This window comes from Bufo gargarizans, chromosome 3 (assembly GCF_014858855.1).
Source record: "Bufo gargarizans isolate SCDJY-AF-19 chromosome 3, ASM1485885v1, whole genome shotgun sequence".
Classification (NCBI taxonomy): domain Eukaryota; kingdom Metazoa; phylum Chordata; class Amphibia; order Anura; family Bufonidae; genus Bufo; species Bufo gargarizans.
In genome coordinates this window covers 459,724,427-459,740,083 of record NC_058082.1, presented here as the reverse complement: position 1 = coordinate 459,740,083, position 15,657 = coordinate 459,724,427, and the positions used below count along the sequence as shown (strand labels likewise).

The following is a 15,657-nucleotide window of genomic DNA, read 5'->3' as shown; positions in this document are numbered from 1 at the left end:
GGGGGAGGAGAGGCTGTGGCAGGCTGGAGGCGGCGGTTAGACAGTACAAGGAAGGCGGGCTGGGCACTGAAAGAGGGGCGGTACTGGGCTCTCTAAGAAGAAAAAAACGCCCCTCTGGGCACCTTCAGGACACATTTACATATCAATCAAAGTCGTTTTTTGCAGTAACTGCTGGACGGATTTCAAGATAAAAGAGCACAGCCTAATCCAGGTAAGCTGTGCTTCATGGCTGCTTTAAAATCGTTTTTTGGCTTAGGGGAGGTGACAGAATCCCTTTAAGTTGTGGCCTTGTACTAAAATAAAAAATAATCATGTTTTCCCCCATCATTCTGCACTCAAAACCTCATAATGAGAAAGTGAAAACAAAATGTTCAAGGATATTTACTGAGTTGTCTCCAAGCTACTGTGTTGTCTTGGCTGTGTGCTTAGGGTCCTTGTGTTGTTGGAAGGTGAACCTTCAGCCGAGTTTGAGGTCCAGAGCACACTTTTCATTAAGATTATCTCTGTACTTTGCTCCTTTTAGCTTTCCCTCAACCCAGACCAATCTTCCGGGCCCAGCCACTGAAAAACACCCCCATAGCATGATGTTGCCACCACCATGCTTCACTGTAGGGATGATATTGGGCAGGCGATGAGCATTGCCTGTTTCCGCCAGACATTACACTTAGAATTGAGGCCAAAAGTTTAATCTTGGTTTCATCATAGAATCTTGTTTCTCACAATCTGAGAGTCCTGTAGCTGCTTTTTTGCAAACTCCAGGGGGGCTTTAATGTTTGTTTTACTGAGGAGAGACTTCTTTCTGGCCATTTTGCCATAAAGCCCAAATTGGTGGAATGCTGCAGTGATTGTTAACCTTCTAGACGTTTCTACCATTTTCACACAGGAGCTCAGCCAGAGTAACCATTAGGTCCTTGATCATCTCTCTTACCAAGTCTGTTCTCCCCCAATTACTTAGTTTGGTGGGGTGGCCAGCAATACGAAGTGTCCTAGTTGTTCCAAACCTCTTCCATTTAAGAATGATGGTGACCACTGTGCTCTTGGGAACTTTCAGTGCAGCAGAATATTTGTTTACCCTTCTTCAGAGCAGTGCCTTCACACAATCCTGTCTCTGAGCTCTACAGGCAGTTCTTACCTCCTCATGTCTTGGTTTGTGCTCTGATATGCATTAGCAGCTGTAAGACCTTAGACAGGGTGTGTCTTTCCAAATCCTGCTCAGTCAACTAAATTAACTGCAGGTGGACACCAATCAAGGTGTAGAAACATCTCAAAGATGATCAAGAGAAATGGAAGTCCCCCGTATCATAGCAAAAGGTCTGAATACTTATGTCTATGCAAGATTTTAGTTTTTCCTTTTTAACAAATTTTAAAACATTTCTAAAATCCTGTTTTCACATTCTCATTATGGGGTATTGAGTATATATTGATGGGGGAAAAGTCGATGTATTGCATATAACCTTAATACATTCTGTTCTTCTATTTTGTAGAAGATGGTGAGCTATATTGCTTTGGAGAACTTGAAAGTGGAAAGCTTGGTCTGCCAGCTGACAAGTTAGACAAACACAAAAAACCTCAGCGTGTCCCTGGTATATCCGGGAAGGTAAAGATGGTTTCCTGCGGAGGAGGACACACTGTTGCAGTGACAGGTTTGTTAATGACTAATTCTATTGTTTACTTTGCTTATTTGCTTAAAAAAATCTTACATATATTATTTTATATTCCTGGTTGGCAATAATATAAAGGATCGCTAAAGATAATGTAGAGCGTAAATGAGATAAGTGATGACCATACATCTCCATTGTACTTTTCAGTTATGATTGGACAGGATTTCCCATCACTGACCATCCATATAATTTTGCCTGTTCTATCCCTTCCATTGACTTTAATGGAGAATAACTAACCTACTTGTCAGTGGTTAGACCTCTATAGACCATACAGGTCTGTGTTGCGAAAACACTTGAAACCCCATCTGCCGTTGATGTGTAGACTCAGGTCTGTTAAAGTTCCTTGCAATTCTCTTGAGGCTCAGTAGAGGGCACTTTTAGTTATCGTTTTTGTATTACATTTCTTTATAGGTAGATGACTCTTTGTTAATGAGAATTAAAAAGATGAGGAATATTTCATGCTAAAAAAAAACTGGATTAACTTGAATTAATCGTCCATTTTGGACTAACTTCTGACATATTATAGAGGTATGAAGGCCAAGGTGGGAAACAGCTGCAGTATGATTGACAGCTTCGGCCTAAGGTCTCATTCTGCTGGAAAACACTAAATACGTGGGCTTTCAGCAATAAAAAACATCAAACATAACACAAAAAATAAAACCTGTAGATGACCTCTTGTGCTGATGGCTAAAGGTCATTTCATTTCTCCATATTCTCTTTTTTTTCCAGACAAAGAAGTGTACACGTTTGGTGTCGGTCAGTTTGGACAACTAGGACATGGCACTTTTATTTTCGAAACAAGTACGCCCAAAGTAGTAGACGCTTTGAAGCGGCATAAGATTCGATATGTTGCTTGTGGTGAAAACCACACTGCAGTAATTACAGGTCAGTGAACAAACAATATGTGTTCACCGAAAGATGTGGGGGGAGATTTATCAAAACTGGTCTGAAGGAAAGCTGGCCTAGCTGCCCATAACAACCAATCAGACTCCACCTTTCATTTTTCAGAACTCTTTTGGAAAATGTAAGGATCACTCTGGTTGGTTGCTATGGGCAGCTTAGCCAGTTTTCCTTTAGACCAGTTTTGATCAATTTCCCTATAGCATTTAAATGTGTAAATCATCTTTCTGCTTGATTTTTTTACTTTTAGGGAGATTATAAAACGGTCTAACAGAAAAACTGCCTCTGTCCCATAGTAACCAATCACAGCACCACTTTTATTTATTTTAGTAGTTTTGAAAATTGAAAGCTGAGCTCTGATTCGTTGCTGTAGGCAAGTCTTCATGAATCTCCTCCTTTGTGTTTTACCCTTTTGTGCAGCTTCATGTAACTGTATGTCACAGGTGAGCGAGGCATCATTACGCAGTGGGTGCCTGTCGTCTTTCACAGCTGACGCCTGCAGTGACCGCGGCATCTAAGCAGTAAGGGGGCATTCACATGACCGTATTTTCAGCCTGCATCTGATCCACATATTTTGCAGATCGCACACGGACCCATTCTTTTTTATAGGTCTGCAATGTCACTCATGTGCTGTCCGTATCCATGCAGCCGAGCCGCAAGTTATTGAACGTCTCCATTTTGCAGGCAACAATAAGCATTTTTTCAGTGGGTCCCATGAAAAGTGCGTGATGCACACCACATCCGTATTTTGCAGATCCACGACTTGTGGATCTCAAAATCTATATGATCATGTGAAGTCCACCTTAGACAGAGGTAGGGGATTCATTGTGTCCCCCAGTACCCCCCTCCAAGTGCTTGTCAAGGAAGCTGGGGACATTGTGAACACCCCCAGGCCTGACATGTTTGGTCTCCTACTACTCTCTTACAGAAGTATTGCAGTGGATTGTGCTGTTGATCGCCAATTGGAGACTAAAATACACTTTCAACAATGTCAATCATAAAAATTATAAATTCAGGAAACCCCCTTTCTCTATAAAATGTTATATATAAAAAAAAAAGATAAACATAATTTGTATTGCTGTAGCTGAAAATTTTCAAAAAATTCTGTACTAAAATATCACGTTGAAAAGCCTTAAGAAATTCCTAATACCAGAATTGCAGAAATAATAATAAAATACGGATGTGGTGTGCATCACGCACTTTTCATGGGACCCACTGAAAAAATGCTTATTGTTGCCTGCAAAATGGAGACGTTCAATAACTTGCGGCTCGGCTGCATGGATACGGACAGCACATGAGTGACATTGCAGACCTATAAAAAAGAATGGGTCCGTGTGCGATCTGCAAAATATGTGGATCAGATGCAGGCTGAAAATACGGTCATGTGAATGCCCCCTTACTGCTTAGATGCCGCGGTCACTGCAGGCGTCAGCTGTGAAAGACGACAGGCACCCACTGCGTAATGATGCCTCGCTCACCTGTGACATACAGTTACATGAAGCTGCACAAAAGGGTAAAACACAAAGGAGGAGATTCATGAAGACTTGCCTACAGCAACGAATCAGAGCTCAGCTTTCAATTTTCAAAACTACTAAAATAAATAAAAGTGGTGCTGTGATTGGTTACTATGGGACAGAGGCAGTTTTTCTGTTAGACCGTTTTATAATACTTAATAAAATAATAACAAAAGAAATAACAAATGATTAAAAAATGTTGTATGTAACCCAAAATGGTATTAATGAAAAGTACCGTGAACCCTGCAAAAATCAAGACTCCACACAGAATAAATAAAAAAAGCACACAAACCCTCATATGGACTTGTCAATGTAAAATTATTGCTTCTGGAAGGCAAACAGATAAAAACAAAAATATCGCCCTTCAAAATTTGCTTGGTTCTGAAAGAGTTAACTGACTTTATTCCTTGTAACTGCGAACTCAAGATGCCAAAAGTCCAAACTTTTCAGTTCTGTGGGTCATTCAGCCGGTACATAGTCTGAACAAATGATGAATTCAGTAGTTCACTGTGTGTTGTATTTGAGGTTCCTCTAAGGCCTCATGCACACGACCGTTGTTGTGTTCCGTTCCGCAAAACGGGGTTCCGTTGTTCCGTGATCCGTTTCCGTTTTTGTTTCCGTGTTTCTTCCTTTATTTTTGTAGGATCTCCAGACATGAAGGAAAGTAAAAAAAAATGTAAGTCAAGTTTGCCATGCAAATGATAGGAAAAAAACGGACACGGAAGACAATCTCGTGTGCCTCTGCGTTTTTTCACTGACCCATTGACTTGAATGGGTCCGCGAACCGTTTTCCGTGAAAAAACAGGTTATATTTTTTTGACGGACTGAAACCACGGATCACGTACGCGGATGACAAACGGTGCATTAGCCGAGTTTTCAACTGACCCATTGCAAGTCAATGGGTCCGCAGAAAATCACGAAAAATGGAACAACGGACACGGAATGAAACAATGGTCGTGTGCATAAGGCCTAAATTGAAGTACGGTAAAGCGCCATTTTGAAGCGGTTGTGCCACATCTGATGTGATATGAGCTGTATCGTATCCAGATGGCAGCACTTTTAATCAAATTATCCAAATCAAGTTATGAATATTGTGTAGGACATAGAGTGGTATAGATGTAAATGTGATCCCATGTATAAATTTGATAATATGGTAATCTTGCACATTAGGCAACAAGTGGATTTTATTAGAATGTTACTATTGTATTTCCCTCACTATAAGGGCTCATGCACACGGCCGTATGCCCTTACTATGATGCTGTGTGCATCGGGCAGCTCGCGGGACTATTGTCTTGCACTCGTATGATCTTATGAGTGCAGGACAATAGTCCCGCGGGCGGCCCGATGCGCGATGTATGCCACTCCGGGACATATGGCCCGCTCACGGACCGTATGTCTTGGAGGGCATACGGTCGTGTGCATGAGCCCTAAGATGCACTTTTTTCTCCCCCAATAGTGGAGGGGAAATGTTAGTACTAACGGGTGCTTCAATTATGGAAGTTCTTATTAGTACAGGACCTCACTGCACCCTGATCTTCTCCTGGCATTGCTCTGTGTCCTGACAGTGTAGAGCATCAGGACATAGCGCTCACTATCACCTGACGATGTGCAATGTCAGGTCAGAGTGCAGCGCCGCAGAAAGAGTGTGCTGGATCCTCCTCAGGGACTGCACTGCCCAGAGCAGGAGAGGTAAGTTATTTTATTTATTTTATATCTGATCTGAGTTCTGATGAAGATTGGTAGTCTGATCTGAGGTCTGATGAGGATTGGGGGTCTGATCTGAGGTCTGATGAAGATTGGCGGTCTGATCTCCGGTCTGATGAAGATTGGGGGTCTGAACTAAGGTCTGATGAGGATTGGGGGTCTGATCTGAGGTCTGATGAAGATTGGCGGTCTGATCTCAGGTCTTATGAAGATTGGGGGCCTGATGAAGATTGGGGATCTGATCTGAGGCCTGATGGAAAAAAAAAATAAAAATTTTGTTTCATTTTTTTCTTCCTCTAAAACTTAGGTGCGTCTTATGGTGCAGGAAATACTTTAGCACAATAATCATCAGGATCTTCCCAGTATCAAGTTGTTTCACTTGAGAAATGTTCTCTTGCCACACGACATATCTACAGCTTCATAAACCTTTTGAGTTCTGTGAAGCCCAAATGGGCTTTTATTTTTCAGAATTCACACGTATTTGCTAGTTATGTATCTTTTCCATATTCCTTCACACACTAGATGAGACCTGGGTGTTTCTGAGATATAGTGCCCCACAGAGCACCGTACAGCGGCACATTGTCGGACTCTGTCTTGAGAGCCTAACGCCTTGTTAAGGCCACTTCTCCAAAGATTCACTAAATTAGCTATTTAGGTTTTAAAACCATGGAAAAGTTTTAATATTCATTTTACCCCTGCGCCATAATTTGGGAATTTATACGTTTCTTAAAATGTCAAAAGGGGTGGCACTTAGCAGCAGAGAGCAGAGCTTCCATAGTCCCCCAGATTTACTAGAATTTGAGGTGATCAGCTCTAGGGCCATATTTGTGGGTTAGCACCATGTCACAGGCTATGTATTTCTGATTTTGACTTGACATTATAGGACCCCTGGGGTGGTTATTTTTAGTTATCTGGGTTTAAAGGGAACCTGTCACCTCCAAAAATCATCCCAAGTCGCCAGCAGCGTGTTTCCGATGATCGTTTTCTTCCTGAAGGCAGATTAAACAAACGCTTAGAAAACATTCTTTATATACCCTGCCCATGTGATTTTCGAGTCATACTTAAAGTCAAGGGGGCAGCGGCCTCCTTGCTTCAAGTAAAGGGAACCAAGCCCCCTTCCCTGCCCCTTCGCCTGTGACTGACAGCCGGCTGTTCGGCAAAGGCAGCCAATCTCTCGTGCATAAGCGCAGACAGTCACAGCGAAGGGGCAGGAAGGGGGCCCGGTTACCTTGACTTGAAGCAAGGAGGCCGCTGCCCGCTTGATTTCAAGCATGTCTAGAGAAGCGCCGGCAGGGAATTAAAGAACGTTTTCTGAACGTTTGCTTCATCTGCCTTAAGGAAGAAAACGATTGTCGGAAACACGCTGCTCGCTACTCTCAGGGATTACTGGCAGCTTGGGATGGTTTTTAGAGTTGACCGGTTCCCTTTAAAGGGGTTTTCCAAGAATTTCATACTGATGACCTGTCCTCTGGATAGGTCATCAGTATGGGATTGGTTGGGGGCTTGACACCCGGGATCCCCGCCGATCAGCTATTTGAGAAGTCATCTGTGCTTGCAGTAGAGCTGTGGCCTTCTCTTAGCTCACCAAGCACAGCGCCTAAGGGTCCATTCACAGGCCCGCAAAATGGTTCCGCATCCGTTCCGCACTTTTGTGGAATGGGTGCAGACCCATTCATTTTCAATGGGGGCAGAATGTGCTGTCCGCATCCGCATTTGCGGATCCGCACTTCCACATCCGTGCTTGCGTTTCCACAAAAAAATAGAACATGTCCTATTCTTGTCTGCAATTGCGGACAATATTAGGCATTTTTTTATTATAGTGCCAGCGATGTGCGGTCCGCAAATTGCGGAATGCACATTGCCAGTGTCCGTGTTTTGCGGATCTGCAGAACACTTACGGATGTGTGAATGGACTCTTACATTGTATAACGACTGTGCTTGATATCGTAGCTCAGCCACATTCACTGTAATAAGGCTGAGCTGTGCCATGTGACCAATGACCATGTTATATGGCCTAGAGAAAGCTGTGAGAAGGCCTCTTCTCAAACAGCTGATCGGCAGGGGTCCCGGGTGTCGGACTCCCACTGATCACATACTGCTGACCTATGCAGAGGATAGGTCATCAGTTAAAAAATGCCTGAAAACCCCTTTCATTTCTCAGTGATTTCAGTTGTTGCTTTTTGTGTTTATTTCCCAACGGCCCTATTCATACCTGTTTGTAGCATTTCTATAGGATATATGCGCATATTGGGGACTAGGTCTGCCTATGTTATAACTGATATTATCCAATCTGGCTATGATGCTAATTGTATTGGTTTTACTCCACTTGAAATGTGTATTTAACCCCATGTATGCCCTGGCTATTTTTTGTATTGGCTTTATCTACATGAAGCCTACTCTCGTCTCTCCTTTTCATGCTTTTTATTTTGTATGTTTGATTAGTAGAATTTACAACAGAAACTGGCATAAGGTATAGTTCAAGCCTACTCCAACCCCTACCTAGCATAGATTAGAGTTTCTGCCGCACGGAGGGCCTTATGTATTAAGAGGCATCTTCCCAGAAGTTCAGGGCTGCTGCTGTTCTCCTCCTCTGAACTCTCTGCTACATACAAGTTTGATTGATGGCACAGGCAAACGCCACTAGGACGACGTCATCCCACTGCTTGCCTGTGCGTGCACATTCCCTTTGTGCAGAATAAACTTACATGCAGCTGTCTCGGTGAACAGTGGGTTTGTTCCAAAGTGCACATTGTAATCTCTAGATTTCCCTGCAGAGATAGCAGCGCGTTGGAACGAGCGCCCCGTCTGACCCTTAATAATGGTATAAGGTGACGCGGCGGTCGCGCTGCCTAGCTGTGTAGTAAAGTTTCACGGCTGCAGCACGAGCTAAATACATTTTTTATTGATCAAAATTACAATACAAATAATACATTAGCAAATGTATCCCTTTTTAGATACCATTGTGCCCCCCCCCCCCCCATAGAAAACTGCAGGAGGGAAAAGATTTAAAAAATCAACACAACCCTTAAAATAATTAAAAAAAGTGATTATTCCCAACCCACCCAATAGTCTCTGACATCTTTTTATTTTTTTTATTCCTGGGCTCAGCTAGTAAAGCACTAATATAGCAAGTAAACCATTTGCCGTTCCCACTGCTGCACCGCTGGAGAGTCAACCAACTTCCAAATCAACATTATAATTCTACGAGCCAACATCAAACCACCAACCCATTTTCTTTAGCGCCTATTCGACCTTCTTTACTCCCTAAAATGCAATTTGTTGCATTTTTGGGGATTTTAAAATTAAAAACCTACTTCTAATCTATGAAGTCTTGAAACTTTACTACATGTCGTCAGTCACAGGATGACAGGTTTTGGTGACAGGTCCAGGGCTTGTACTTGTAGTACATACTGTCTATGCGCTGGTAGGAGCTGCCATGAATAGCTGTGGAGAACAGCTCCAAGGCTACTGCGCATGTCCCGAAGCTGTTCTACATAGCCTGCAAGCGCTGGTGTGAGGTGGCCGGGACAGGAGCTGCTGCGCAGTCGTGCCTATGCGCGCTCCCGCAATACTAGCCACCAGAGAGGCCCAAGATCTGTCTTCCACTGCGCAAGTGCGGCCAGCCTGCTAGATTGGCTGTATCCCCTTACAACCAGCATTCTAGAAAGGGGTTGTGCCTATGCGTGCTCCTGCAGGCCAAGCCACCAGAAAAGCACAAGATCTGTCCTACACGCGCAAGAGAAACCAGTCTGCTAGATTGGTTGTATCCCCTCAAAGCCAGCATTCTATAAAGGGGTTAAAGAGTGGAGTAAACAGATGAACGGAGGCAAGAAGTAAATTAGGTTGGTTATATGGACGATTTAAAGGGAGTCTGTCAGCAGATTTACCCCTTTTTAACAGTTGCCATACCGCTGTAGCCGCAACACAGATGATTAACACGGTACCTTTATATGCTTTGGTGGACTTTTAAATATGCCAAAAACAAACTTTGATGAGGGCTCGCAAGTGCCCAGGGCGGAGTCCACCGTGTTGGGGCCCAGGCAGCTCTGCCTCTTCGGCTCTTATCCCCGCCCAGCCTCCTCCTCTGCTCGCCTATCTGTTGTCTCTCCACCTCAGCGAGATCCCGGGCCGACGCGATGACTTCCTTGGTCGGGGCATGCGTATAAGCTACTGCGATGCCGTGTCAGCAATGAGCATGGCAGTGCGCATGCCCCGACCAAGCAAGTCATCGCGTCGGCGCGGGATCTCGCTGAGGGGGAGAGACAACAGATAGGCGAGCAGAGGAGGAGGCTGGGCGGGGATAAGAGCCGAAGAGGCAGAGCTGCCTGGGCTCCAACGCGGTGGACTCCGCCCTGGGCACTTGCGAGCCCTCATCAAAGTTCGTTTTTGGCATATTTAAAAGTCCACCAAAGCATATAAAGGTACCATGTTAATCATCTGTTTTGCGGCTACAGCGGTATGGCAACTGTTAAAAAGGGGTAAATCTGCTGACAGACTCCCTTTAAGCATGCGAGGAGCCATTTTGTGAGATGAAACAACTCCTTTAATAATTTAGACACATCTCACTCCAGCACACAGGAGATCATGACTGGCTTAGGAAAGACTGTCTTGATAAATTTCTGCCTTTGTCTCTTTTTTCTCAACTGACCATACACATTGAGAAATGCTCTCTATTGTTTGCATCTGAAATTGTAACCCTATTTATGTGAACTGCTTTAGAGCCACACTATGCGCATCTATAATTCTGAATATCATCAGGTAATGCAAATGCAATGCAAACACCTGCATCTAGTGAGTCCAACAGTTATTCACCCCCTGTCGTAGCCCAAAATGTGTTGAATAAAAAAGTAAGAAAAAACCCCAATGAAGTCTGGATACAGAACGTTCTAAATCAAGGCATAGGCAGCATCCTCTATGGTATATGCAGATCATATGTATATTGTGGCATTATTAGACTAAATAGTGCCATACTTTAGCATTCACATACTTCTTAAATGAACTATATTAGGTATAAATTATGGTATTTTCGCTCCTAGGATTTCGAAAATAAGAATCTTCATCACACCCCCTAAACATCAGACCTCAGACCACACCCCTAAATCAGACCCCCAGTCCTCATCAGACCTCAGACCACACCCCCAAATCAGACCCCCAGTCTTCATCAGATGCCCAATCCTCATCATACCTCATTTCAGACCCCCAATCTTCATCAAAACTCTGATCAGACCCTCAATCTTTGTCAGACCTCAAATCAGACCACCAAGCTTCATCAGACCTCGGATCAAACATAAAATAAAAGAACTTGCCTCTCCTGCTCCGAACGGCACCACCATTTGCTAGATCCAGCAGCACTCGCCGCTCTCTGGTCTCCTGCAGCCGGGGCTCTGCACTGTGACCTGACATTGCTCAACGTCAGGTCATAGTGCGCGCCTACATTCACTATATACACAATCAAGACGCAGAACAGCGCGGCGCGCGGAGGAAGTCCAGGGAGTACAGCCAGCGCTAACAGCGCCACACTTACCACTCCCCGTGCTTCCTGCATACTATTGAGCACGTCCATAATAGAAGTGCTCATTAGTATTTGCTTCATAAGATGCACTGCCATTTCCCCCTGCATTTTGGGGATGAAAAATGTGTACCTTTATCAAATTGCCTTAGCAATATAATTTTCTAGGATCTCATAGGAACCATGAGCAAAACAAAGTTATGCCAAGTGGGGGTTTTGAGGAGGCGATACGTGACACCGGCTGCACTAGCCTCTGGTTAGGTAACATCTTGTGTTCTGCTTATTTATATGTTATATTCGTGGTAGTACACACAATCTACGCAGGCTATAAAAATGGCAATTTTCTGTGCTTTCTCCAAATAATAACTTGTTTCAAATGTTTGTGTTGTAGACAAAGGCCTTCTCTATACCTTTGGTGATGGACGATATGGGAAACTTGGATTAGGGGAAGAGAATTTTACGAATCAGTTTTCTCCCACACTTTGTATGAACTTTATAAAGTTCACTGTCCAGTCGGTAAGCATATCTTGTCTGTCCGAGTCTGTCCTTAGGCCCTGTTGTTGTAGCTTCCATTTTGTCCAGGTCCACCGGCTACTTGCCATGCTTCTTAGCCAGTCACACAACAAACAAGCAACCCGGCTTCTCGCAATGAGCATAAGACACCTCCCATGACAAGTACAGTCTTTTTCTCTGCGCTGTGGACATTTAAAGGGAACGTGTCACCCAAAAATGTTTCTGCTAGTTAAAACCATATAGCGACACATATCCTTCATCAGTTTAGTATTTTTTTTAATTCTGTTTCCTTAACAAAATTATGGGGGAAGCAATCTCACTGAGGGCAGCATAAAATAGTGACAGAAATGCTGATCTCAGCGCTGTGTCTCTCATGAGCTAAAAGTAAGTGGTTGCTGAGAACCAGCGTCATAATCATTGCAGCCCAGGCCTGGAAAAGAGTCACATCTACCTGAGAAGAGTCCTGGTTATTATAATCTCCTGCTCTCCCCGTCCATCTGCTGATGATTGGCAGTTCTCTTCTAGAGAGAAAGGGAGAAAACTAGGTAGAAGACTGTCAGCCATCAGCAGGTAGGCAGGAGAGCAGGAATTCATGGATAACCAGGACTTTGCAATGATTATGGGGACTTATGACATTACTATTGGACTGTAGTCATACTAGGTCTCTTCTCAGGAGGTGGCGGTATCTATCCCTTGTCAGGAACATATAGGGACTATCAGGAGGTTCCTGACACGGTCCGGGTGGCCATTCCGTTTTGCTAGGCAGGATCTATAACTTGATAGGGCAAGTGTGAGGGTGAGTAAATTTTCCTTTCCTTGTCCTGCCCAGCCTCATTGTTAATCACTTTTTCAGGGCACAAATTGGGTGATTTTTAATGATCATCAGTAAAGGTTACGTTTTACACTGGTGAAGGTACTCTGTGATTACATTATAATTAAGCTACACTAGTTACTACCTGACATCTGATGTCTATATCCATCAGAACTGTTAAAAATGTGTGTCCATAGCTGTCAAGATGGTGATGGCCATGTGATTTACTAATGTAACTATTCTGCACATACAATGAAAACTTTTACTGCCTGTGAAGAATAGGATGGATCCGGGATGTGATCGCATTATCTTGAAAGTTATGGACGTGGCAACTGTTGTGTCCAGTGTTTGCACACTATAAGTATGGGCAGCAGGGGGCTTCAGTAAGGAATGATGCACTTTAACGTTTCCTATGGCAGTACACATCTGTTTATAGAATTTTAGAAACTTAATCAGAAAGTGGTCAGCCCCTTTAAGGTATTTGGAGGAAACAGAGACATATCTACCTGCTACAGTAGAGAGGTGCGACAAACATGCATTGTACTGGAGGACCCCAGAAACAGTAATGTGTCTCCTGCCCTTCAGCCCCCTCTTTGAGTCAGAAAAGATAGCTGCTAAGAAATAGCAACATCTGCTCTCGCAGATCCATCCATCCTGCTGATTCCCGAGAAGTCTATATATATATTTTTTTTTTTAAAGGGTTACCCCATAAAGACCATTCTTTTTCTGTCTTTAAGCACCTATTTTATCTACCCTGCCTAAGCTGCATTCAAGGCATCACACCCAGCCAGCCAGAATTCTGCTCCGTACTGAAGGGCAAGAACCCCAAATAGCTTCCTATGAATATTTGGATTGGCTATTTTCCCTTGTCATGTCCCAAGGCTTGTTGGAAAGTTGGACTTTGACTCATTGGGAGCCACATTTAAGATGTGGCGCTGGTGAGATGGTTCTCTTGCCTTGGAAGATACCTTTTGCATATTTGTTTTCCATGGAGTACTTCCAGTAAGTCCCCATACCACGGAGTACTTCCAGTAAGTCCCCATGCCACGGAGTACTTCCAGTGAGTCCCCAAGCCACGGAGTACTTCCAGTGAGTCCCCATGCCACGGAGTCCTTCCAGTGAGTCCCCATGCCACGGAGTCCTTCCAGTGAGTCCCCATGCCACGGAGTCCTTCCAGTGAGTCCCCATGCCACGGAGTCCTTCCAGTGAGTCCCCATGCCACGGAGTCCTTCCAGTGAGTCCCCATGCCACGGAGTCCTTCCAGTGAGTCCCCATGCCACGGAGTCCTTCCAGTGAGTCCCCATGCCACGGAGTACTTCCAGTGAGTCCCCCATGCCACGGAGTACTTCCAGTGAGTCCCCCATGCCACGGAGTACTTCCAGTGAGTCCCCCATGCCACGGAGTACTTCCAGTGAGTCCCCATGCCACGGAGTACTTCCAGTGAGTCCCCATGCCACGGAGTACTTCCAGTGAGTCCCCATGCCACGGAGTACTTCCAGTGAGTCCCCATGCCACGGAGTACTTCCAGTCAGCCCCCATGCCACGGAGTACTTCCAGTCAGCCCCCATGCCACGGAGTACTTCCAGTCAGCCCCCATGCCACGGAGTACTTCCAGTCAGCCCCCATGCCACGGAGTACTTCCAGTCAGCCCCCATGCCACGGAGCACTTCCAGTCAGCCCCCATGCCACGGAGCACTTCCAGTCAGCCCCCATGCCACGGAGCACTTCCAGTCAGCCCCCATGCCACGGAGCACTTCCAGTCAGCCCCCATGCCACGGAGCACTTCCAGTCAGCCCCCATGCCACGGAGCACTTCCAGTCAGCCCCCATGCCACGGAGCACTTCCAGTCAGCCCCCATGCCACGGAGCACTTCCAGTCAGCCCCCATGCCACGGAGCACTTCCAGTCAGCCCCCATGCCACGGAGCACTTCCAGTCAGCCCCCATGCCACGGAGCACTTCCAGTCAGCCCCCATGCCACGGAGCACTTCCAGTCAGCCCCCATGCCACGGAGCACTTCCAGTCAGTCCCCATGCCACGGAGTACTTCCAGTAAGTCATGGCCACCTGAGAAGAGTCACATCTACCTGAGAAGAGTCCTGGTTATTATAATCTCCTGCACTCTCACCCATCTGCTGATGATTGGCAGTTCTCTCCTACAGAGAAAGGGAGAAAACTAGGTAGAAGACTGTCAGCCATTAGCAGGTGGGCAGGAGAGCAGGAAGTCATGGATAACCAGGACTCTTCTCAGGTGGCCGGGACTCTTTTCCAGGCCCAGTCTGCAATGTTTGTGATGTTGGTTCTCGGACACCACTTACTTTTATAACTTATAAATGACAGACCGCTGAAATCAGCTCACCTGACTCTACTTTATTCTGCCGTTAGTATGGGCAGCACAAAGTCTATGACAGGTTCCCTTTAAATAGGACCTTATGAAACAGTATATTACTCTCTCAGAAATCGTATATTACTCTACTAGAGTTTGCAGAATCTAATAACTAGCTTTATATTGCTTTTATATTCAGAAATCTGAGCTTGTCGCATTTCTCAATTCAGTGACTTCCATGCGGTTTCTGACTTGCATACAGCATATTAAACATTAGGCGTCTTGTGGATTGTGTTTCTTGGTTGTTGTCCAGAGATAAAATCCATGCTGTGGATCCATCTGTGCACATATTTTCCAGATTTCTGTCCCAAGGGTATGTAATCAAGTACTGAGTCAGAGATCGGATTTTAAGGTTGTTTTTGTAAAATAATTGTATTTGTGATACCAGATTCTGATTCTGCGTGTTGTATTTATTGTCAGTAGCGTGCTGTGATTTACTGCTTCTCTGTAATTGCGTTTTCCGGTCTGCCTCATTAGTTATGTCCAGTTTGACCTGATCACACATCTTCATTAGATGAACTTACCTATAAAAGTCCACATACAGGAAAGCATTGGCACTTAGGTGGAGATATTGTCGTCTTTATAGTCTGTTCAGGCCAGGCTAGAATATACATTTGGTTGCAAAATACCAGTTAGAGTTGGCTCACAATTTATATTCTTTT

The 15,657-nt window shown here is 44.7% G+C and overlaps 1 protein-coding gene across 2 annotated transcripts in view; it reads left to right on the top strand.

Annotated features, from left to right (window-relative positions):
* RPGR (retinitis pigmentosa GTPase regulator) overlaps positions 1 to 15,657 on the top strand; it is an 86,216-nt gene that overhangs the window by 35,774 nt on the left and 34,785 nt on the right. For both annotated transcript variants that reach the window (XM_044283619.1, XM_044283618.1), the window contains exons 7-9: positions 1,485 to 1,643; positions 2,391 to 2,546; positions 11,680 to 11,804. In XM_044283619.1, the coding sequence (XP_044139554.1) occupies positions 1,485 to 1,643; positions 2,391 to 2,546; positions 11,680 to 11,804 (440 nt within the window). The remainder of the gene's footprint in view (positions 1 to 1,484; positions 1,644 to 2,390; positions 2,547 to 11,679; positions 11,805 to 15,657) is intronic.